The sequence below is a fragment of the Sugiyamaella lignohabitans genome, chromosome B, assembly GCF_001640025.1.
Source record: "Sugiyamaella lignohabitans strain CBS 10342 chromosome B, complete sequence".
In the NCBI taxonomy this organism is placed as follows: domain Eukaryota; kingdom Fungi; phylum Ascomycota; class Dipodascomycetes; order Dipodascales; family Trichomonascaceae; genus Sugiyamaella; species Sugiyamaella lignohabitans.
Window position 1 is genome coordinate 1546893 of NC_031674.1, and position 22186 is coordinate 1569078.

General features: G+C 43.3%; 3 protein-coding genes across 3 annotated transcripts; 1 reads left to right on the top strand and 2 right to left on the bottom strand.

The window, feature by feature from the left end:
* Nucleotides 1-31: 31 nt before the first annotated feature.
* MDN1 (AAA family ATPase midasin) lies at nt 32-6100 on the bottom strand (the record flags this gene model as incomplete). The annotated part of the gene is made up of 1 exon (XM_018879454.1): nt 32-6100. One exon carries the CDS (start codon nt 6098-6100, stop codon nt 32-34), a length of 6069 nt encoding a protein of 2022 aa, XP_018737369.1.
* A 660-nt stretch (nt 6101-6760) lies between these two features.
* On the bottom strand, nt 6761-15068 carry MDN1 (AAA family ATPase midasin; the record flags this gene model as incomplete). The annotated part of the gene is made up of 2 exons (XM_018879455.1): nt 6761-6779; nt 7042-15068. The coding sequence occupies 2 exons, from the start codon at nt 15066-15068 to the stop codon at nt 6761-6763; spliced, it is 8046 nt and encodes a 2681-aa protein (XP_018737370.1).
* Nucleotides 15069-17354: 2286 nt separating this feature from the next.
* On the top strand, nt 17355-19190 carry REX3 (Rex3p; the record flags this gene model as incomplete). Its single annotated transcript, XM_018879456.1, has 1 exon — nt 17355-19190. One exon carries the CDS (start codon nt 17355-17357, stop codon nt 19188-19190), a length of 1836 nt encoding a protein of 611 aa, XP_018737371.1.
* Nucleotides 19191-22186: the final 2996 nt, after the last annotated feature.

The window sequence follows — 22186 nt, forward strand, 5'->3', positions numbered from 1 at the left end:
AAATAATAATATTTTATGCAAATGCCTAAAATCAATGCTCTGCCACTTCAGCAAAGTACTGGCGAAGAACCGAGGACAAGACGCCAGGAAGTTCTCGGATATCACGCACTATGACATAGAAATCAAAGGGGAAGGTATCAAGATATTTCTCCATTTTCAGCTTCATATTTCCTTCAGCATCTTCTTGATATTTGACTTGATTCATTTCCAAAATAGAGCCACTTTTGTTGATAGCATCAACAATCACAAATACCAACATGATACGCTCTTCTTGAGCCCGTCTCACAAGTCTACGAAGAGCCTCATGGTCTTCGCAGATACCGTCACTAATGATAATTTCCAGCTGCCACAAGTCTTGACGAGCTGAGTATTTAGCAGTCTCAAAGAGCTGGAGCGAACTACTCAGCAGTTTCTGGACATCTGTACGTTGCTGCTCAAAGCCAAACCATTGCAAGACCTCAGCACCGGATTCCGAAGAGAATGGTTTTTCAAATCCATGTAACAATCTAGCATTATCACCAAATCTAGTGATAGCGAGTTGACCAGCTTCCAGTAATGTCAATGCTTTAGATACCAATGCAATGGTTTGGAAAGCTAAATCAACTGATTGCGACTCGCTCATAGATTTCGAATCATCAACTGCAATCATAATCTGGAATTGTCTTTTACTAGGTTTCGTACGTCGCATCCAGATCTTGTCTTTCTTGAATGAACTCGCAATGTATGGAATAATCCGCTTCATGTTCAGTCTCTTACCAGTTTTGAAATCACCTCGCAATTTCGTTGCCTGTGTAGGTTCTAAGATGAGTCGAAGTTGTTCACATAACGACAAAGCAAGCTCCTGAGTATTAGAATCATACTTTTTCCAAAGAACTCTAGCATCGTCAAGTTCCCGACAAGGGGTTTCATTGCTGGAATTCACATCAGAGCCCACAATTTCCAGATCATCATCGTCATCTTCGTAATCTTGCTGATTGTCGGCTGTTTCATCAGCCAACCACTCGTCGTTTGCAGCTGATGCCCGCTCCCCGACCATAGACGTTATCTTGGATGATGCATCCTGAAGGTCAGAATCCTTCTGTTCCTCAGTTTGGTCATCCCCATCCGTAGCAAGTGGCTCTTCGGTGTTGACTTCTTGTTCTTGAGCTTCAGGAATTTCGTCTACCTCGTCATCAATTGCCATATTCTCATCGATATTCTGTTTATGATCGGCATTAGATTCACCCAGAGCCTGAGTATCTTGTGCGCTGTTCTCACCATCGACATGTTCGAATTCATCAGGACGAACATTTGCCGAATCTTCGGGCTTCTCTTCCTTCACATCTGATGACGGCTTATTGATTTCCTGTCGGCGTCTATAGAACTCTTTCATAGCATCACCAAGTTTTTGGATGGAGTCATTGGCCTCTTTACGAGCCTCATCTTCGGCATCGGCAGAATCTTCCTCCTCCTTGATACTCTGCTCCTCTTCCTTCGGCTTAAGTGAACTTTTGCCGCCACCGTCATCCATATTATTCTGCTCTTCTGATTGTTCCAAATCAGCACCCTCTCCTTTAGAAGAAGACTCTTGTTTAGAAGTGGTGCTTTCTTCGGCGTTTGCGTCATCCTCATCTGCCATGTCGGGCCCTTGCAATCCTTCCGTATCAATCTGCATTTCTTCAGTACCGTTCTTTGCGTCACCCTCATCCTTAACTTCTGCCTCCGGCGCATCACCTTGCTCGTCCTCCTCACCTTGATGCTGTTCAGTCTCTGGCTCTTCGTCTACTTGCATAGAGTTCGAATCTTCAACATCTTCAGCATCGTCGTTATCATCTTCCTGTCCGTCTTCATCATCATCCCGATCGATATTCTCATGTTCGTTACCTTCATGGTCTTCTTTGGTATCCTCCATATCGTCTTCCATGTCTCCATTCTCTATGTCTTCATCCATCTCGTCTTTATTATCACCATTTTCCTCGTCATTTAAGTCTTCATTATCCAAGTTCATATCCTCTGGCAATTCTAATGCATCAGCTTCAGGAACTTGAGACTCAAGCTCTTCATTGTCCTGCTTGACATTATCTTCCTGTTCACCAACATCCTCTTCATCTTCTGCTTCGTCATCTTCTTCTTTCTCTTCCTTGTCACCTTCATTACCTTGGTTGTCTTGATTGTCGGGCTTCTCTTGATTATCGGCTTCATCATCATCATCCTGTCCCTGCATTTCGTCAGAGTTACCCTCAGGAACGTTCTCAGAGTCCTTCTCTTTCTTGTTATCATCTGCCTTTTCATCCCACATCTTTTCGTCGATAGCGTTAGGGTCAAGGTCATCGATATCTCCAACTTCATCATCAATCTCATCATCTTCATTATCTTCATCATTCTCGTCCTCATCGTCATCTTTGTCTTCTTGATCTGAGGCGTCCTCAAGGTTTCCAGCCATATCGCCTTCCATTTCCTTGGCATTATCCTCACCATCTCTATCATCATTGTTTTCTTGATCTTCATTATCCTTCTGAGCTTGCTCAGAAAGATCTTCATCATCTTCAATATCTTCCGAATGGTCTTTAGCGCCAGAACCATCTCCTAATCCTGTACCCTCTTTGGTAGCACCGCTATCTACTTCATTGGTTTCCTCCGAAGGAGTACAGAAGCCGTTAGTTGACAGATTATTTAAGCAAGAGAGTAGCAGATATGTGGCCTTGGAAGTGACACTATAGTTACCGATGATTAAATGATGAATCCGTTTGAAGAGTTTCAAGTACTCTTGAACAAATGGTAAAGCAGTAGCAAAAGTAGAAATTGCTTCACCAGAAGCCAGTTCGTTTTGGGATCCGATAGAAACTACCATGCTAACACATTGTGTGATCTTTTCAATGATTCTGTCTCCATGCAATTGCTTTGCCAACTTGATTAAACGGGATTGAGAATCGGTGAACCAATTGTCTTCAGCTGCGGATAAGTTGGCAATTTCTTGCCATGTCTTTAGGATGCTTTGCGTTACAACCAAAACTGAATCTGATAAATCGCAAACTGCAGTATTTAAAGTAGCAAGTTCAAACTCAGGTTGCATGGCGAATCCCTTAGTTTCCGCAGTTGTATCGACTGATCTAATCCAGCTCAACAAGGTATCAGTAACTAGTTGATACTTGCTATCACTGCGAAGGCCATCAATGGAAATCTTAAACTCGGCGACACACTCAAATATATCCTGAACAACAATAGTTAACTGCTCCGTTCTGACATTAGACTGATATAAGACATCAAATTCAGATACCTGTCGTTTCAAGTCAGAAAGTCGGTTAGCGAATTTGTTGACAGCATTCGTGAAGTCTCCATTATCAGTAAATTTACCCATGCTCACCAGGCTACTCCAAACATTCGAAACAAACTTTATCATATCAGGAGCCCAGTGCAGAATGCGCCAAGCTCTTTGACAGTCGTCATAAATACCTGAAACCGGCAAAATTCTGTCGCCTGCATCAAATAATGATGTGATTTTCTTCGCTGTTTCCTCCATTGACTGTAGAGTGCTCGATGTTCTGGCGAGCATAGATATAGATGTTCGCTGAGCAGTTAAAACTGACAAGGCATTTTCACCAATGGCCAAAGCACGTTGAAGATCATTTGTAGGAACATCGGTTTCATTGCTTGAAACGGCAAATCTGATCCTAGGCAGAAATTCGAGAATCTTGAAAAAATAAGAATCTCCTTTTCCAGTATCAATAGCATCCAAAGAGTTTGTGGAAGCTAATATTTGGGTGATCTTACTTTGGGCACTCGTAATGTCTCTCTTCACAGTGTACTTCAAGCCTGCTTCCCGTAGTCCTTTCAAAGTCAAGGTTAGGGTCTTGGACTTCTCCATTTTCAATGAAGAAATCACTTTCTTGTTTTCCTCGTTAACAGTCGAAGGAGTGGCGTTCCGAAGTCTATCTGAATCCTCAAGAGCACTAACTGCTAAAGGTTCAAGGGAAAGCACTTCGTCCAATTTAATCTTAGAAGCCATTGACTGGAAATACTTGATGGTACCATGAATACCTTTCAATCTCATTGGCCTTGATTGCCAGAACTCGAACTTCTCAGCGACATATAAATGTGGTTGTATAGAATTGAGAGCAATGCCATCAATCTTAAGTTCGGCTGGGAGACTGTTCACATTTAGAGGAATTGCCTTGGAAGGCTTGTCCACCAAGCCTGTTATCTTTCCAGCCAGGAAGGAACGATATTTCCTTACAATTTTGAACAGCTTGTGATGAGATCTACGAGCACTTTCCTTGAGGGCAGAAATATTGGTGTCTTTCCAACTTGCAAGAAGGATGACATCATTCATTTCTTTCTTTAGTGTTTTCTTAAATTCCAGAATGTCAGTTTCAACCTGAGGGAGATACTGGCGATAAAAGGTCACGACGTTCAAGACAGCGTTCGAGATCAAGTCTAACTTTGGATCAGATACTGCAAGCGACTTCGCATGCTTGGAGAAAGTTATTAATAACACAAGATAAGTTTCGAACTGGCCATATGTTGCCTCACTGACGAAGACAGAAAGAGTTTGTACCAAATCGGCCACGTTTAAAGCATCCACATCATCAGGGCGCATGGGGATTTCAATGATGTTCTCGTACAAGTAAAACCACCACTGAGATGCTTTTGTTTCGAAGGCCTCCTCCTCAGATCGAAGGAGCCCGGCCCATGTAGAAAGTTCAAGCTTTCGCCACGAAATAATCAGTGAAACGACTTGGTCAATAAAACTAGAAACGGACACCTCCCTACTGGCATATGCCTCCCACTCGTGAAGAAATGTGAGTATTTGTTCCAGTTTCTGTAACAACCGAGCAATAGGAGCAGTGCAAGGATAAGCTAACAGTTCTTCACATGAAACGGCGATGTTTTGCAGCGTTGAATGTTCCGGCCATCTTTCTAACAAATTTTTGATTCTATTGCGAATAGCCTTAGCAAGCTCAGTTACTCGATCCGTTTCGTCCTGTTTAGAATCATGATAAAAATTGATAGGGCCGCTCTTGTTTTCAAAGACGTTTTCAATCTTGTTGGAAAGAGAGAATATCAAAGAAGATAAAATGTTAGCAGCAGAAACCTTGTCTGTAGTACTGGGAGTAATATGCTGAAGTAATTTTCTAGTAGTTTCAACACCATCAAGTACAACGTTACTCAAAGTCAAAGGCGTTTCGCCGGGATCGAAGAGAGATTTATGGATATTCATTAACTCTCTAGAGCGTGGTTCAATGAAAGATTTCTCGCTTGATTCATCCACATCCATGACTTCTTCGTAATCAGGGAACATACGTTTGAAATCTTCGTCGGCCTCCTGCTCGCTGTTATCCTTGAATATAGAAGCATTGGCGGCTTCCTCCTCCTTCTGACGCATTTTACCCAATGACCATTTATAATAAAATGTTTTCAAAACTAGGTCGACTAAAGAAAACGAAGGTTGGTTATCCTTATTTCTCGTTGAAGATGTCTTCTTAATATTGAAGACTGCACATTGCAATGCATATAAGTACAAACTTTCGAGAACCTGTTCTTCTCCTGTTTTCAGTAATCGCTTACCTGATACCTCAAATACTTCATATAAAAAGGAAGGAGATATAAGCGAAATAGGATCTACCAGCCATGGAAGCTGATTCTTTGTATCACGGTTGGAAGCGATGATACCGAATCCTAATTGCATGGATTTGATAAAACCAGTCAGAATAGAAGAAATGTCATAATAATGAAAGAACCTTTCTTCAATACGAGAAATGAAACGGGAACAGTTTATATGCCAAAGTTCAACTTCTTCAAGACTCGAGTTGAGCAATTTTTCTACTATTGTTGGACCCACTGCTGTATCCATTAGTGACATCCATTCTCTGTGGATGTTCTCTAATTGTGATTCTTTGGGTCTGTAAGTATCAAACGTGATGTCATTAACAGTTTCAGGTCTATGGGAAATCAAGGCTCGCTCCACAGAATCTGGTTTTTCGCCCACAAAAATCTGACGAATAATCTCTAATGCTTGCCTCTCATTGTCATACTGACGGGACCTTACAGATTTACGCTCATGTTCAACATGTTGATGGATTGCAGGGTCAAACGGAAGGTTAGGGATGTACAACACAACCATTCCAACAGCGTATAGAATCCATGCTGTTCCTACTGACCTTGCCGAAATACCTGCTTTCAATTGAGATAGCCCTGGTAAGAAATACCTTTCTTTAACTTGCTGGAAATTATTCTGTAAAGACTCGTCGGCTTCTCGATGCAAAGCTTCGCACTCACTAATACGCTCGTAAAGGAAATCAGCTAGTAAGGCAAGTTTGTCATCAGTTAAGGCGTTAGCATTTTTAACCAAGAATTGGGAAAGAAATTTGATATCATTAAAAGCCTGGTTGAATTGACCGACTGGAGCTTCCCTTAAAATGGACCTACCAAAATGTTAGAAAGTTATTACCGTAACCTTAGTGTCCTACACGTTACTTACTGGTCGGCAAGAATTCTGCACAGAATCTTGTTTTTGTCGATGATCTCATCCAGATCACTATTAGTCTCACTATTCACCAGTGAGTTCAAAACAGGAGGATACGGAGAATCTAGTTTGTTAGTGACAGTGATAAAAACTGGGCCATGGGAAATTGTACTCACTTATTGATTTTCTCTTGTAACTTAACAGGTCCGTAGTAGCAATAAGCGAAAACCCTGAAAGTCGTTGAATAATTTCAAAAGGATTTTCATTCTAAAACGTTAGTGTTTGTGTATAGGTGAATGGACTTGTGTTAAACATACCTTAGAAGTAGCGTGAAGCTCTACCATAACAGAAAGATTTGCAAAGGTTTGTTGGAATAAATGAACTCGGCGATCATGAAATTTCGACGCGAGATTTTCCAACTCAGAAATTCCTCTTTCAAGATGCTGCAAAGTTAGTAAAAGAAATAAAAATGCTTTAATTCCGGGATGCTACTTACAATTAGCAGATCGTCAATACCTGTTGAATTCTGGCACACGGCGCCAATGCTTTCAATAAGCGACTCTCGCAAAGCATTGACATTCGCCGAAGAGTCATCGAACATTTCACTGGCAATTGCGTCAAAACGATTAGAGAGATCAATCAATCGCCTATAGCTATCCCAAGCTAACTCCGTAACAGGGAGATCTGGTTTGTAAGCCTTCCATATCAGTTCCATAGAAATACCGGTTGTGAGATCAAGTTCAGATCCAAAAGATTCAATTACTTTGATCATATCACTGACAAAAGGAGCGAACTCGGGAATTTTGGCATTATCTGTAACCCATTTGTCTAAAATATCACGATATATGTGAAGCTTGTTCTCGTAGGGCTCAGAATGATTTGTAAGGTCGATAATGTCAAAACAAACAAATATTAAATCTTGAATAACAATTAATGTGGTCTGATACATGTTAGTGCCGTTCACAGACATTATAGCCACTGGTATAGAGTCCAGTAAACAACCTACCTTATTCACACTGCCCTCAGCCAAAAATCGTTTTAAGCACAGAGATGCAAAATTTGCGATCCCTGCTATTAGTGGGAAAACCATCACTTTTGGTGCTTGTTTAAAAGATCTACCCAATGAAAGAGCTGCCGACTTCTCGAGATAAGTCATCTCGGAGGGTCTTGCAGCTTTAGCTTTGTTCTCCACATTTGCAATAGTCTGCGTGATAATATGCAAGTAATGTAGACTACTGAGAATAAGATGAGCATTTCCAGCATGCTCTAGACCGAAACCAAACCTCGATACTGCTGTATCAACCAAGGGATTTAAAGGCAGTTCATCTGCAATTTTGAGAGAAGTCTCACCTGCGTCAGTCAGAGCCGAATCATAAAAGGATCTAAGCGCGGCAACGTATCCGACATCATTCAGGAATGCAAGGTTTTCTATCAGTAAGTTTGACAAGTTTTGGTAGGCAGCTGAGAAAAGCTTACTGCTATAGACCAACGTCCTCCATCTGTTCAGGACACTAAGGGCAGATTGAGGAATGAAACTGACAGCTGCCTTAACTAACATATTTGGATCATCGATTTCTGATCCAACAATGGCATCATCGAGCAGCGAAAATGTTCGCAAATAAGAGTTAGAAGAGCCAATGTGCTTAGAAACTTGGGAAGAAAACTCAGTACTAACTGAAAGTTTCAGATCATGTAAAGCATTTTCTAGGTTAGTGGAAGATGCAGCATCTGTAATATGTGAGTTGATTTCAAGCAGTTTTCTGTCAAACGAAGTAGCTCTAGAGTCTAGGCTCTCAAGGAAAATCTCAACACCACGGTTTCGCATAGCACGGGAGAGCTCACCATAGTGAGGGTCAACAGTCAAAAATAATCTGAAGTCCTTGTGAGGGATGATCATACGGGGTTCACCATTTTCTAAAGAGCATTCGTTGACAATCAGGCATCCATTAGGTTCAAGTAATGAGTTGAGACGATCAAGTACGGATGGATTGCATAGGTTAGCATTGTCTAAAATCAACCAATGACCCTCTTCTACCGCCTTGACAAGGGTACCATCTAACCACTGGAATTTTGCAGTTTGATTTTCGCCTGCCTGCTTTATCAAAGTGTCGGCAATAGCAATAAACTTGGCCACCTTGGCATTGAACTTGTCGCTGTATACTGGGACTTTTGCTAAAACATTACGAACATTGTACAGGTCACTAGCCACAAACTCTTCGGTGTTTGCACTTTCGTACAATTGCGACAACTCAAACAGAAGCCCTTTCCATTCAGCAGTTGCACTATGCTTTAATACAAAGGAGATTGTTTCAAGACAAAGATCCCTCACCTCTGCGAATAACTGAGATGCTTTATGAGCAACATCAACCTGGTCAAATCCACCCAATAAATCAGTACTGTCAATGTCACCATTCATTGGAAACTCTTTCAAATTCTTACCCAATAAATTAGCTAAACCTCTTATTAGACTGGTTTTACCGGAGTTGGTTGGACCCACTAAAATTAAGGGCCAGGCATTTTGAACACATGTAATCATTGACTCCAGAGCATCGTTGTTACATTGCAAAAGTAAGGCATTTTGAAATCCTGATTCAAAATCCCCGTCTCGAATTACCAGCGAATGGCCAGATTGTAGAAGCTTGGGGGCAACTTGAATATACTGATCACTCTGTTCACATGGCCCAAAGAACTGCTCGTAAAGGGCCAAAGCTGCCTCTCTATCTGACTTCGAACGGAATCTTTGGCCGATAATAATATTAAAGAATTCCACTGGGTCGCACCTGGAGGATATTCCTGCAGAACTGTTCACCAAACCGAGCCATCTCATGGTATCTCTCAGGTTAAATTCAAAAGGACTGCCTAATTGACCAAAGGATCTTTTCACTGATATCTGGTGATCCAACTCCAAAACAAATTTGATAAGTTTTTCAGTGGTATCTGTGGGAAGTTTGGGGAAGATAAACGATGAAATTTGATGCAAGTCTGGTAACGTCAAGGTATCAACATATACGACAGAGAAACGATTAATGAACGATTTTGGCAAACCCTTACGGCCTCCACCTTGATAGTGTGGATTTTGAGCAGCAAAGACAGTGAATCCTTTACCACAGGAGAATGTCTTATCTAATTCAGGAATATATGCCTCACCACGGTGATCTAAGCAAGCATTGAGACCCTCCAAGACAGACTGTGATGCAAGATTCATCTCATCTAATAGAACCCATTCACCTCTTTGCATGGCTCTCAAAAATGGAGCATCTTTCCATACAAACTCACCAGCGCTACTGCCTTCAGCAGGTGCATCCGAACCAAATAAATCTATAAGATCAGTCTGTTCTGATAGATTGATTCGCGTCAGGGGCCGTCCAACTACATCTGCAATTGCCGTGATGAGACTTGTTTTACCTACACCAGGGCTACCTTCTAGCAGAATTGGCTTGCGTGCCTGCATAGCACGAACTACACGAAGCGCATTCATGGCGGTTGTAGGAGCCTTCAGGTTGAAAGAAGCCTCTTTGCTTGACCTGCTATCTCTTTGAAGAATAAATGGACCAACATGCAATTCATTGACATCAACTTCAATCGAGGCAATCTCACGGTAGGCAATCGTGAAATCCGTGTCAAGTAACGAAGATAACTTTTGAACACACTTGATTCTATGCTGCTCAAGAATGTCCACTGATTGAGTCAAAGCAGCTGAGTTGTTCGTACCAACCGAGTCTACGAATACCATACAGGCACCATGAAACACACTTAATTCGGGTGAGATTCTCTCTGAAAGAGTATTGATAAAGTTAATCCAGGCTAAAATGTCACGGAGCGAAATAATACCTGAAGAAGCGTCACCGTTTCCATATCTCTGACCAAACCATTGACCAAACTGAATAATGCAATTGGCAAACCTTTTGACTTCAGGCTTGAGCTTTGATTCAGCAATTTGCAAGACATCTTCAAAGTCCTCCATGGAAGGTACCCAAATCTCTGTAAAACGGTTTCGAAGGGCAGGTGAAAGTTCCTTTTTTCCATAATCACCACCAGGGTTCATAGTAGAAAGAAATTGAAAACCTTCTTGAGCAACTATTTGAACGTCTTGAGATCCTTTTTCGGATAGTAGTAGTGTTTTCTCAGGCTCCAAAACACTGTTGAGACGTTCAAGCACTGAATCATCTGCAAGAGAGATTTCGTCCAATAAGAAGAGATCTCCTTGCTTGAGGGCTTGGATCAAGGTACCATCGTGCCATTCAAATAGAATTTGAAGACGGTTAACCAACCCTTCAATCTTAGTATGAGTCAGTGAGTCAACATTGGGTTGATCCAGGGAGGTGTACATCTGCTTTAGTTCTTCGAGATCAGCGCTTTCCACAGCTAAGCCCTGAGCAGTCAAAACATGACGAAGCTCGTTAGCAAGTTCTTTCTGGAGGTCTCCACGATTACGTACTGGACGTTGGGCACCAATTATATCGCCTGTCTCGGTATTTTGGTGAGCGTTCACAATGTGCAACTCTTTCCCTAGGCTTTCGGCAAGAATTTGGCAAATGGTGGTTTTACCACAACCAGTTTCACCAACCAAAAGGATAGGTTCATTATTCTTTATCGCCTCCCACACCAATACCAAAAGACGCTTCATTCCCTTTGTCCATACCACCTTGTCATTTGACTCAACAATCCGCTGGGGAAGTAACTCTAAGTAAGACTTTTCGATGTCAAGCTTGATTCTCATAACTTTTTCAATCACCTTTTTGACAATGAGCCTTTCCTCAGGCTTTCTAACCCTCTCTCCAAGGAGGATATAACCATTTAGTCCTAATTGTTCGTAGCCCACTGCCTCTCTCTGAGCCCATCTGAAGAGATCACGAAGTGTGGCAAAACTATTCTTCTGTTCGAACAATCTTGTCGATTGACGCTCTACCGAAAGTTGGCGATAGACGTCAACAATTTTCTTAGCATATGAAGGTGCAATCTCGCATCTATCTCTAAGAATAATTTCAAGCTCATCCTCAGGTATATCGTCAAAATGCAACTCTAGGAAACGATTTCTGAAAGCTCGAGATAACAGTTTTCTTCCACCATACAGTCCTGGTGGATTCTGAGTGGCAAACAACATAAAGTCGGGATGGGGCTTGACAATCTCTTGAGTTTCGGGAATTAAAAGCTCTCGGTTATCGTCGAGCAATCTATTCAATGCCTCCAATACATCAGTTGGAGCAAGGTTTAACTCGTCAAGAACAATCCAATAACCATTTCGCACTGCTTCTACTAGGACACCTTCTTGAAACTTGAGCTGTCCGCGTTCATCGGATACATAGCTACCTAGGTATTCCTGTAAATCTGTGTGCTCGTGATTGTTAATACGAACAAACTTGTGACCAGATTTGTTTGCCAGGTAGTGAATCATACTCGTTTTTCCACTTGACGTGGGACCCTGAATTAGGACAGGGAACAATCTACCAGCAGTTGCTCTAGTCAAACTGAGAAGATTCTTTTCAACAAAAGGGGTAATGATATAGTTTTGTTGTTCCTTGGGAGGAAGGGCACCTTGTCTGAGCCAATAGTGCTTGAATTGGACATAGCTATGCCCATCTTGTGGAGCAGGAGGGATTTGAGAAATAACCGATTTGACATTCTTAAGTCGACCAATTGTGTATTTGGTGATCGCTGGTAGCAGAATATCTTCGGATGGTTTATCGAGTAATGTAAGGAAACTCATGCAGAACCCTTCGAATAAAGCTCTTCGCAGTCCATAGATATGAGAAATAGATGCAGAATATACCAGTGTTCGAGATAAAGTTCTTATGCTGAAATGAGGTTTCTGATTTGCACCATCAACGATTTTATTCTGCTCCGATAGTGCCTTTGCCTCAAGATAGAGTTCTGCCACATCATTTCCAACCCATTGGTCGCTCATCGATAAATGACCAATGTACTTATCAATAATTGCAAGGAGATCAGAAATGTCCCTATCCGGAGATGTCACATAAAGTTCTGTAAATCGAGAACGAAGACCCACCGGTAGGTCCCTCTTACCAATATCAGTAGCGGGGTTCATACATGCAAACAAGCGGAAGTCTGGGTGAGCCTTGATAGAACCCGCATCACCCTTCTCAGAAAGTGTAATTGAGGGGTTTTCTACCAACAGGTCTGCAATGCTTTCTAGTGTATCCGACGATGCCAGGTTGATTTCATCCAACAATACCCAATCTCCCCTTCTCACAGCTTGTACCAATAGACCCTCAACGAAACTAAAGAAAAAGGAGTTTTCTATTTGTTTAGCTTGAATTTCAAAGCTATTTACCTCATTCAAGAATTCTTTCCATTGATCAAGAAGAAGAGCTTTTGTGGCAGAGTCTATTTTACGCTTCTTCTTTGGCTTTTCGGTCGTTGTATCATTCGAGTCGCTATCAGATTTAGAAAGCATTTCTTCAGCCATTCGATAAGCTTCTCGCCATAGCTTTATAGTATTGCCCCAATGACCCTTAATAAATGACTTTGTTAAAATTGCCAAGAATCTCTCATTCTTCTTTGCTGAGAAGGTGTTTTCAAAGAGTGAATCAAACTTTTCCCTAATTGGCATAGCAATGAGCTTACTATCAACTGGTTTATATCCACCCAGCAAATCACCAGTTTCAGTTTGTTGTGAAACATTGATAATGGTAATATTTTTGTTGAGTACATTGGCCAAATATTGCACTACTGTGGTCTTACCGGTACCAGTCTCACCCACTAGCAAAATAGGTTCAGACATAGAGCTGGCTACACCAACTTGTTCGATAAGTCTTAAACTATGACCAGTAAGAGCGAATTTGGAGCGCTGAGCCGACAGAATCCTTGATTTAGCCTTTGAAAGGGCCCTGGATTTTATCATTTGACCACGACCAATAGTGAAACTTGTCGATGTCTCCGACATGGCGGGGATATGTTTGGAAAGGAATAAGTTGACCCTGTTGATAGATATATCGAGCGACTCTCCAATGATAGCAGCCAAATATTCCCGACCCTCATATGTAGGGATGAAGCCAGCAAAACAGTCAAAAGCCTCAGCAAAAATATTGTCATAAATAGAGGAAGCTAATGCTTGGTCAGGGGTTGTAATTCCCTGTTGTTTCAGCATGTGATGAACTCGTCTAGCCCATTTTATGAGATCACGAGGAGAAATCTGTCTTTGAGCGGATTTACTCAATGATAAGAATCTAGGTGCTGTAAAATGGTGTGCCAGATCAACATAAACTTGCACAAAAGTACCAGCCAGCTTTTGTAATAATGGAAACCGAGATTTGATAATCATTACTAACTCCTCTTGGGATGGAGCTTCTACTTTGACCTGAGTCCAGAATCGCTTACCAATAAGTTCTGGGAGAACCTCAGCACCAGATCTTGAATGGACAGACTTCATCGTAGCAAATAGCTGGAAACCTTGCTTGGCATTGACAACTTCACTACGGGATGGAATTAAAAGCTGTCGCTTTTCCAACAAAGGAAGTAAAAGAGACAGGATCTCAGTGGGAGCTTTGTCTATATCTTCAATAAGCACCCAGCGACCCTCTCTAACTGCCACAGAAAGCACACCAGGACGCCATTCAAACGACCCTGGCTTTTCACCAGTGGAATAAGTACCAACTAGAAGTTTAGCATCAGTTTGGTCACCCAAATGGATACGCACAATGGATTCATAAGCAGACAGGTGCTTGGCGCTTTCGTCGACCAAAAACGTTTTGCCGGAACCCTCAGGGCCTGTCAGAAGAATAGGCTCAGAAGATACGACAGCAGATGCCATTTTTTGAAGCGAAGTCATAATAGTGGGTGTAGCAACAAAATCCGAGGTACTGTAAAAAGCGTCAGAATGTTGGAAATTTGGAACAAGAGTACCTCCAAGATTCGCAATTAATGGGGACGGTTTAAAGGGGCCATCATAAACAGCGGTCTCCGCTGATGTCTGGATAGCGTTTATAGCATTAGATATACGCTTGGCCTCCACCAAGGGCAGAAAAACAAGATCAAGTTTTTCTGAATCAATGAATCCTAAGATTGGTTCTGAAATATCAATGTGTTGAGCTAACCATTCATCACGGCATGATTCCGAGGCATTGATGTAAATAGCCAAAACTCGAAGAGTCAGATATTTAGTAGATGCATTCGCTTGACTGCTCTCAAGGATTGTATACAGAACATCGGTATCGAGGAATCGAGTAAAAGATCTGTCGTGATTCAAGAGTCTGTAGACAGCCAGAAGAGCAGTATCACAACTTTCTTCCAAAAAAGCTGTGTATAAGTTAGCAATACCCTGTTTAGTCACAACTCCACAATAGTGACGGGCAAGCTGAGTTAAGGAAGGGTATATTGAGACAGTTCGGGCAAATGCAGATAAAATAGAAAGTTGGTTGAGATGAGAATGCATAGAAATCCACCTAGCTGCGATTTCTAAAAATACGTCGTGAGCCACTGTTAGGATGGGTACCGTCAATTGAGATGACAATGCAAGTTCAGCTAAGCCATTCAATTGGGCGTCAATGTCGTTTGATTTTGCAGAGAACTTTTCGTTAAGTTCTTTCAAAGAAGAGTTTGATGCCTCAACGATGGCCTTGAGCTGGCCATAGACTTTGACAGCATCAAACTTAATAGGTCCCTCCATTGTGCCTATGTTATCTCTACAGCCTAGATATTGTTAGTCACCACCAAGTACTATCTACTAGAAGAAGTCATAAAAAAGACTGCTACAAAACTAGATGTGTAAACTTGTGAATACCTACCAACAACTAACTCGGTCAATTACAAATAAATAACGTCAGAGTCCACGAACTCAAATGATGAGCAGAGAAATAAAATCTACAAATTTTGGTTAGCTATCACCTCACCTCACTCAAAACAATCAACAGAAATCTATAGTAGTAGATCTGATTTCACTTACTTTTCAAGCGTTCGTGAATTCAACAATGCAATTGGAATGCAAAAAAAGAGTGGATCCAGATCAAAGGCTGTAGGGACTCGATGTACGAGCAACAAATAGTCAGTAACAGGCTTGAAAAGAAGGCAACAAAAAAATTTTTTCGAACTTTACAAAAGCAAAGAAAAAACCAAGCCTCCCGTGAATAAGAAACCTGTAAAATCACACCAGGTTCACTCAAACAAAGCGATGTCCTGACAAAATAGTTTGACCGACCTTATCGAGATTGAAAAGTTTCACTGCAGGAAGACTGCTGATAAAAAAAATTGGATGTTAGGTTATATGATAAGTTCAGCCGCACGGACCCTTACAGGACCCTGAAAATGTGTGTTATCTCTGGCCACAGCGTTTCAGGGACGTTTCTGAATTCACATGGAAACAGTAAAATCAATATCAAAGCAACTCAGAGGACTCTATTTTTTACTTTCAAAAGAGTGCAATTTGGAAGGGTATATATTAATGCAAGGTCCAGATTGCACCAATCCCCCTGATAACACCCCTCCAACAATTGGCTGATTCACCCGGTAACGACTCGAGCGTAGCGAGAGGAGCAGCAGGGTCTGGGGCGGAGCCCCAGCCGCCGGAGGCATTAAAAAGCGATAAAACGAAGAGATAAATAAGATAAGGGACATAGCTCATTTGCGGACCGAGGGGGTGTTCCATGCGATGGCCAGCTGTTCGATGGCCCTATCAAACGATTTGCTGGTGATTTCTGTATTGGGGTTGTAAACGTCGCGAAACGGATTGCACATGAACGAGATGTATGCCTTCTGTACCGCCCTAAAAGCCTGGTCGTTCGTTAGTGTCTGCGATTCAAATCGTCTCCGACCAACTCAAAACATCCATATCTATATGCAGCTCTTTCTCAGCCCATTCATAGTGTGAACGAGATTACAAGCAATAAAAAAGGCTCGACTAAGAACCGGGGACCGTACAGGACCCTACTGTACTTACGCTCCGTAGGTCGTACCGACTCGTATCCTGGGCATCGGTGCCAATCAGAATCTTCGCACTTGTATTCATCGAGCACCCGTAGACGGCCACACCATCGTGGACCAGCAACAGCGAGCAGTCTCGGGGTGATTTGGCATATGTAGGTTCTGTCACGATGTAGTCTAGAGCCATATGTGAAAGAAAGTGATACCTTATATCCTTGTCACGTTTCTGCCTGGTCTCATCGCCATATTTATCATTGTCGAATGCTTTCAAATAAAGAGGCGAGTTCTATCAACAGTTAGTCTTGGTCTTTGGAACTGGTGGAACAATGCCTCCGGCGGCTGGGGCTCCGCCCCAGACCCCGTGGTGCCTCTCGCTTCGCTCGAGCCAGGCGTCGTGAGCCTGGCACTTGGCGCATGGAATCAACTGGTTCTTGACTGGTATTTGTAATTACCAAGACAATTGAAAGAGAGATATCAGCCAAGTACTCTCATGGAATATTCCCTATGTGGATACGCAAAGCTACAAGGTGTACAACTCTGCATCCATCTCTCTCCATTTTCTATCCAAACAACCAGAAAAAAAGTCTATCGAGCTTAAACACTTACATTTGGCCCTATTATGGATATGAATCGTATCGTTTGAGGCATTGCTTCCCTGTCTTGTCTATATTGAAATTAACTTCACGAGATAAGTTCTCCAGCTGCACCATAGTCGAAATGAGTTCCTAACCCATTCAGGATACCGCATCACCCCCTGAGTTCTCTGGCTGCCAGCTACCAACCTGATGATTCACCCGGAGTTTTTAAAATAAAATCAAAATAATTAGTAAAAGTCACTCTTGGGTGGATTTTCAGCAGATACTGGATCAGAAACCAATTTGATTTGAGATTTGTTTGAAAATGGAAAAGAATATTATGAACTGACCCAAATATTAGCGCATAAATATCAAGCCGTACTGGAGCATTCATGTAGCTTATCAAGAGCTTTCTCAGATTTCACATCCGTCGTTCATTTCAAAGCGATTGTTAAAGTAGCATGTTCAAGACTTTGAATGGACTATTCTCAAATATAGAATGTCCATCAATAAAGCAGGGCCAGAAATGTGAACTTATCAATTGCTTCTTCTCGCATGAGAGGCAGCGTCACCATGATACGTTGAGTCCAGAGGCGGAAAGTGCAAGGAAGAAACAGAAGACTGGAAATGAGACTCGTTCTAGCAATGAAGCAGGTGTGAAGTCTAAGAATGACAATGACAATGGCAATGGAAATGAAAACGAAAATGGAAACGAAAATGGAAATGGTAAAGACGAATCCAGGCTGTTGGTAGCTGCTGGACAAGATCCAAGAAGCAATGCTCCTGGAGAGAAACTTTCGACGTCTAAACAAGAATCTATGAAAGCTGACTCAATACGATCTGTGAAATTAGCTGAGACAACTGCCAAGGAGGCAGAACCCCAGCGGCTCTATAATAAACCGCCATCAACAGCACCAATAACCGCGCCAGTAACAGCAAAAGTGACCCAGCATGCTCGCGAAGCGAGCACAACGGGGTCTGGGGCAGCGCCCCAGCCGCCGGAGGCAAGACCCAATACCGAGAAGTTAGTTTTGAACCCAGCAAATAGACCTAAAGATGCCGAGAATCTGATTGTGAGACCACTTGTGACCAGTCCGGCCACCCATCCTCAGCGAATGTCGTACTTGAAGACAATTTATAGTACTCTAATATCCACCAGTAAACATGCTCTGCCCAAGAAGCTGGCTATTCACTTGGAACATAAGACGGCGTCCACTAGTACGACAGTATCGTATCCGATGAATATTCGCACGCTGGTCAAAAACATCAGGGCTGGCCATTACAGCGAAGAAAGTATGGCTAAACGCAAACGAGCTATTAAAAAGTCCACGAGTGAGCTGTATCGAAACGAGCTCGAAAAGCTTATAGTGCCTCCTGAAATTCTGAAAACTCGCAGCTACGAATTGACCCTTCCGCCAACGACTGGTAGACAGTTCGATAGTGCAATGCGAACGACTTGTGACCGGTGCGGGTCGCCGTTTCAGATCAACAATAAAGAACCCACGATATGTAGATTCCATCAGCTGAGAAGACTGTATGATCCGGTGAAAAAGAAGAGAAGCGATATATTTCCATGCTGCTCACAGCCAGTAGGTGAAAGCAATGGCTGTTGTCAGACGACTCGACACGTCTTCAAAATTGACGATGCAGAAGTCCTAGCTTCTATTATCCCTTATACCACAGCTCCACCTCATCACACATCCGAAAACAATTCTACAGAGGGTCCTGCTACTACCGCGAGTGCCACTGCCATGACTTCGAACAGTACAGAAACATCTAACACCAAGTCACGACTGTTTGCTGCAGCAATTGATTGCGAAATGGCGTACACAACTTTCGGGATGGAGTTGATCCGTCTGACTGTGGTAGACTGGGACACTGGCAAGACCGTGCTGGACAGAACAACATATCCATATGGCGACGTAATAGATCTCAACACGAGGTTCAGCGGAGTCCATTCTCTCGAAGACGGGATCACTGTCAACAACGTGAAATACGATACCATCACCTTCAAAAAAGCCCGCGAGCTGCTGTTTGACTTTGTTGATTCAGCCACGATTCTCGTTGGCCACGGTCTAGAAAACGACCTTCGCTGCCTGCGACTCTGTCACACCCGAGTCGTCGACACTGCTCTCCGTTATCCCGACCTCAAACCCACCCGAACACATTCACTACGCGAGCTGGCCTTCACATACCTGGGTCGCACCATCCAGACCGGCGAACACGATAGTAGCGAGGACGCTATTGCTGCCATGGATATCGTCAAGCAGAACATCAAACGCGGTCTCGCTCGGTGAAGGGATCTGCCTCCGGCGGCTGGGGCGCTGCCCCAGACCCCGTTGTGCTCGCTTCGCGAGCTATTTCCGGGTGAGTGGTGTGAATTCTGGTTAAGTGGTATGCGGATCAGAGTCCAAATTTTGTACATAATTAACAACCAGTCAGATAAATTCTGGTGTTACAGAACCGCAAGAGTAAACCAATTGAAAGTGAATATTCAAGAAGCTCCAAACGACTTGGCACCCAATTATCAGTCTGGTGCTATTGGAGCCCAATGACTGCCCTAAATCCCCTTTCCGTCCGAACTTTTCAGTGCTAAAGTGAAGCAGAAGTGTATCTGTGAAGATCAGGAATACTCTCTCGGATACTGGATACTGATCATTCAGTATCCCAATTGTTACCAGTGGTTAGTTCACGCAGTGAAATGCTTGAGACTGATACTCTCTGACTGGCCCCCGTCAATGTTAGCCTCCAGAGTACCCAATCATGCCCTGAAACAGCACGAGAGAACTCATGGTCGAACTCACTAGCAAGTGTGGTGACCTACACAAAACGATTCGAGCGAAGCGAGAGGAGCAGTGGGGTCTGGGACGAAGCCCCAGCCGCCGAGACAGGCACCTATATCAAGAATCAAGATCATATATGTAAATACTAAACAACTATAAATAAACCTCCACTAACAGGGCCTAAGCGAGGCCATTGTTGTGGAGGATCTCCTCCAAGCTCGTGAACTGTTCGGCATCCGGAAGGGTGTCCTTCACCTGTAGACGTTGTTAGTCGGGGCCCAGTAGCTGAGTCACTGCTCTAAGGGATATTATACTTACGACAGACAAGGTCTTCTTGCCAAAGGCCTTCTTGAGGGTACGACCCTTTGTGTTCTCACTCTTGGCAAGGGCATCCTCCAGGGTGTCACTGTATCTGCGGAACTTTTGAATGTCCTTTTCGGCCTCGGAGCGCGACTCCTCGTCGAGATCCTTCTTGTTTTCCTTCAAGAAAACTTCAGCATCATGAGACTTGGTTTTGGCGTAGTCTCGAGCAGCTGAGAGCATCTCGCGGATCTTCTCGCGATCAGCTTCAGAAGGATCGATGTCGGCAGTTGGGTGCATCCTTGACAATGAGAACACTAGAGAGAGTTAAGAGAGGAAGTTATAGCAGGAGAATTGTGTGCAAAGGGCCGTAGACTAACAGGCTATTCAGTGAGCTTCTATTGTGCTAGACACCACTGAAATAGACTAGATAGACTAGAAAAAGGCTATAGCGAAGAAAGAAGAGGGAAGGAAAAGAGCTAAACGATTAACGAGGACATGGCGGCCTTATATACTAATCGGTGCTATGATACTATTGGCCGCTAGTTAGACCATGGGTAGTGAGTGACTACGGCAAAAAGTGGGGTCATGAACAAAGTGGGTGAATGAATACCACATCTGGTTAGCAAAGTGGTGCTATACCACTAACAAAGTTTCAAGATTCCTCCCGGAAGGGCAATAACCCCAACCAGCGGTAGGGCTTGTAGTGGGGTCTAGTTCCTCAGCCCTGTAGATCTGTGGTTGAAAATAAAGAGGGGCCAATCGACCCTGTGAGGGGTGAAGGTGGGGTGATTCTGAGATATGTTGGTTGACGGGGTTGTGCCTCCGGCGGCTGGGGCGCTGCCCCAGACCCCGTTGTGCTCGCTTCGCGAGCGGTTGGGGATGGGAAGGGTTTTGGGTCTGGACTGCAATTGTTTTTTTTTTTTTATGTTTTAGAGGGGAGACATTTGCAGTAAAGCATGATCCGGATAAGACGCAAGCGTCGTAAGCTATAGAAACGAGAGGGGCAATAGTGGGGTTATCTTGTCGATTGCCCGCGTGACGCTACCCCTAATAAGCTTCGATCCGCTGGCTGCTGGTAGCTACCCCGCTGTCTTTCCTTTATCTAACTAACTGAGTATTTCATCCCTCGACTACTAATGACTCGAGAGAGCGACAGGTACCAACTCCGATCTCGACCTGTTTTTTCCGGACCCTTGTGCGGTGTACTGGGCATCACCTGTTCCTGGCAAATTCCTCTGTTTTAGATACGGGTGGTTTGGGGGTTTATAAAAGTACGATGATGTCAGTGAACCGATGTCTTTGTTCGCATCGTGTGATCACGTTGACGCCGACATTTCCGTGCGTCATACAGGGGCATTTATTTCCCCGCAATCCAACTGTCCTGCATGCTACGTCCAGCAACCGGTTGCCGCAGTGACCGTCGATCTTTAAATTAAAGTAATCTAACATATCCCAATTCAGACATTTAATCCTTATCTATCATGTAACTGACTAGCCATATATATCTATCGCTGTCTCCATTGATTCTCGAGGCCTCTTTTGGAGGTTTAAATATTATATTTCAAGCTTTAAGTTCACATATACTTTTGTCTTCTGTAATCTACGCTTGAGTGTGTGACTTATATAGGATCCGTAAGGGGTCTTTTAGGAAACATATCTGTAAGGGTAATAAGCCCACCAGAATCGAGCCAACTGAGCCAGGAATAATACAAACCACCCGGTCACGGCACCTACAAGCTACTTTTGGAAGTCAATTTCTCATTTATTTTATAGCTGACATATATTAATCATATGAGTGCTTCGAGCCATGCTTCCTATCATACTTCCTATCATCCTACTGCCATTGTTCGTCTAAATGCCTATTGAAGATCTGTCAACAGACGAACTGATTGAAAATGCCATGATACTACCCGCCCTCTACTACTCAGAGGGTTCGGCACCACAAGAGGCGTGACACCCCGACGCCCGACTCGAGCGAAGCGAGAGGAGCAACGGGTCCGGGCGGAGCCCGGCCGCCGGAGGCAGAAACCCAACCCCATAGAACCGACCAAAAGTCGATCGAAACAATGGTACGTTCCAGTGGGGGGATACCGTTCACCCCGGTTCATGACCAGTGGCGGAGAACATATTACATCTCCCTACAACTCCGTGATCAGCGGCCGCCAGGGGCTATGGTTTCCACCAATCGGAGGTTGTAGACAGCAAAT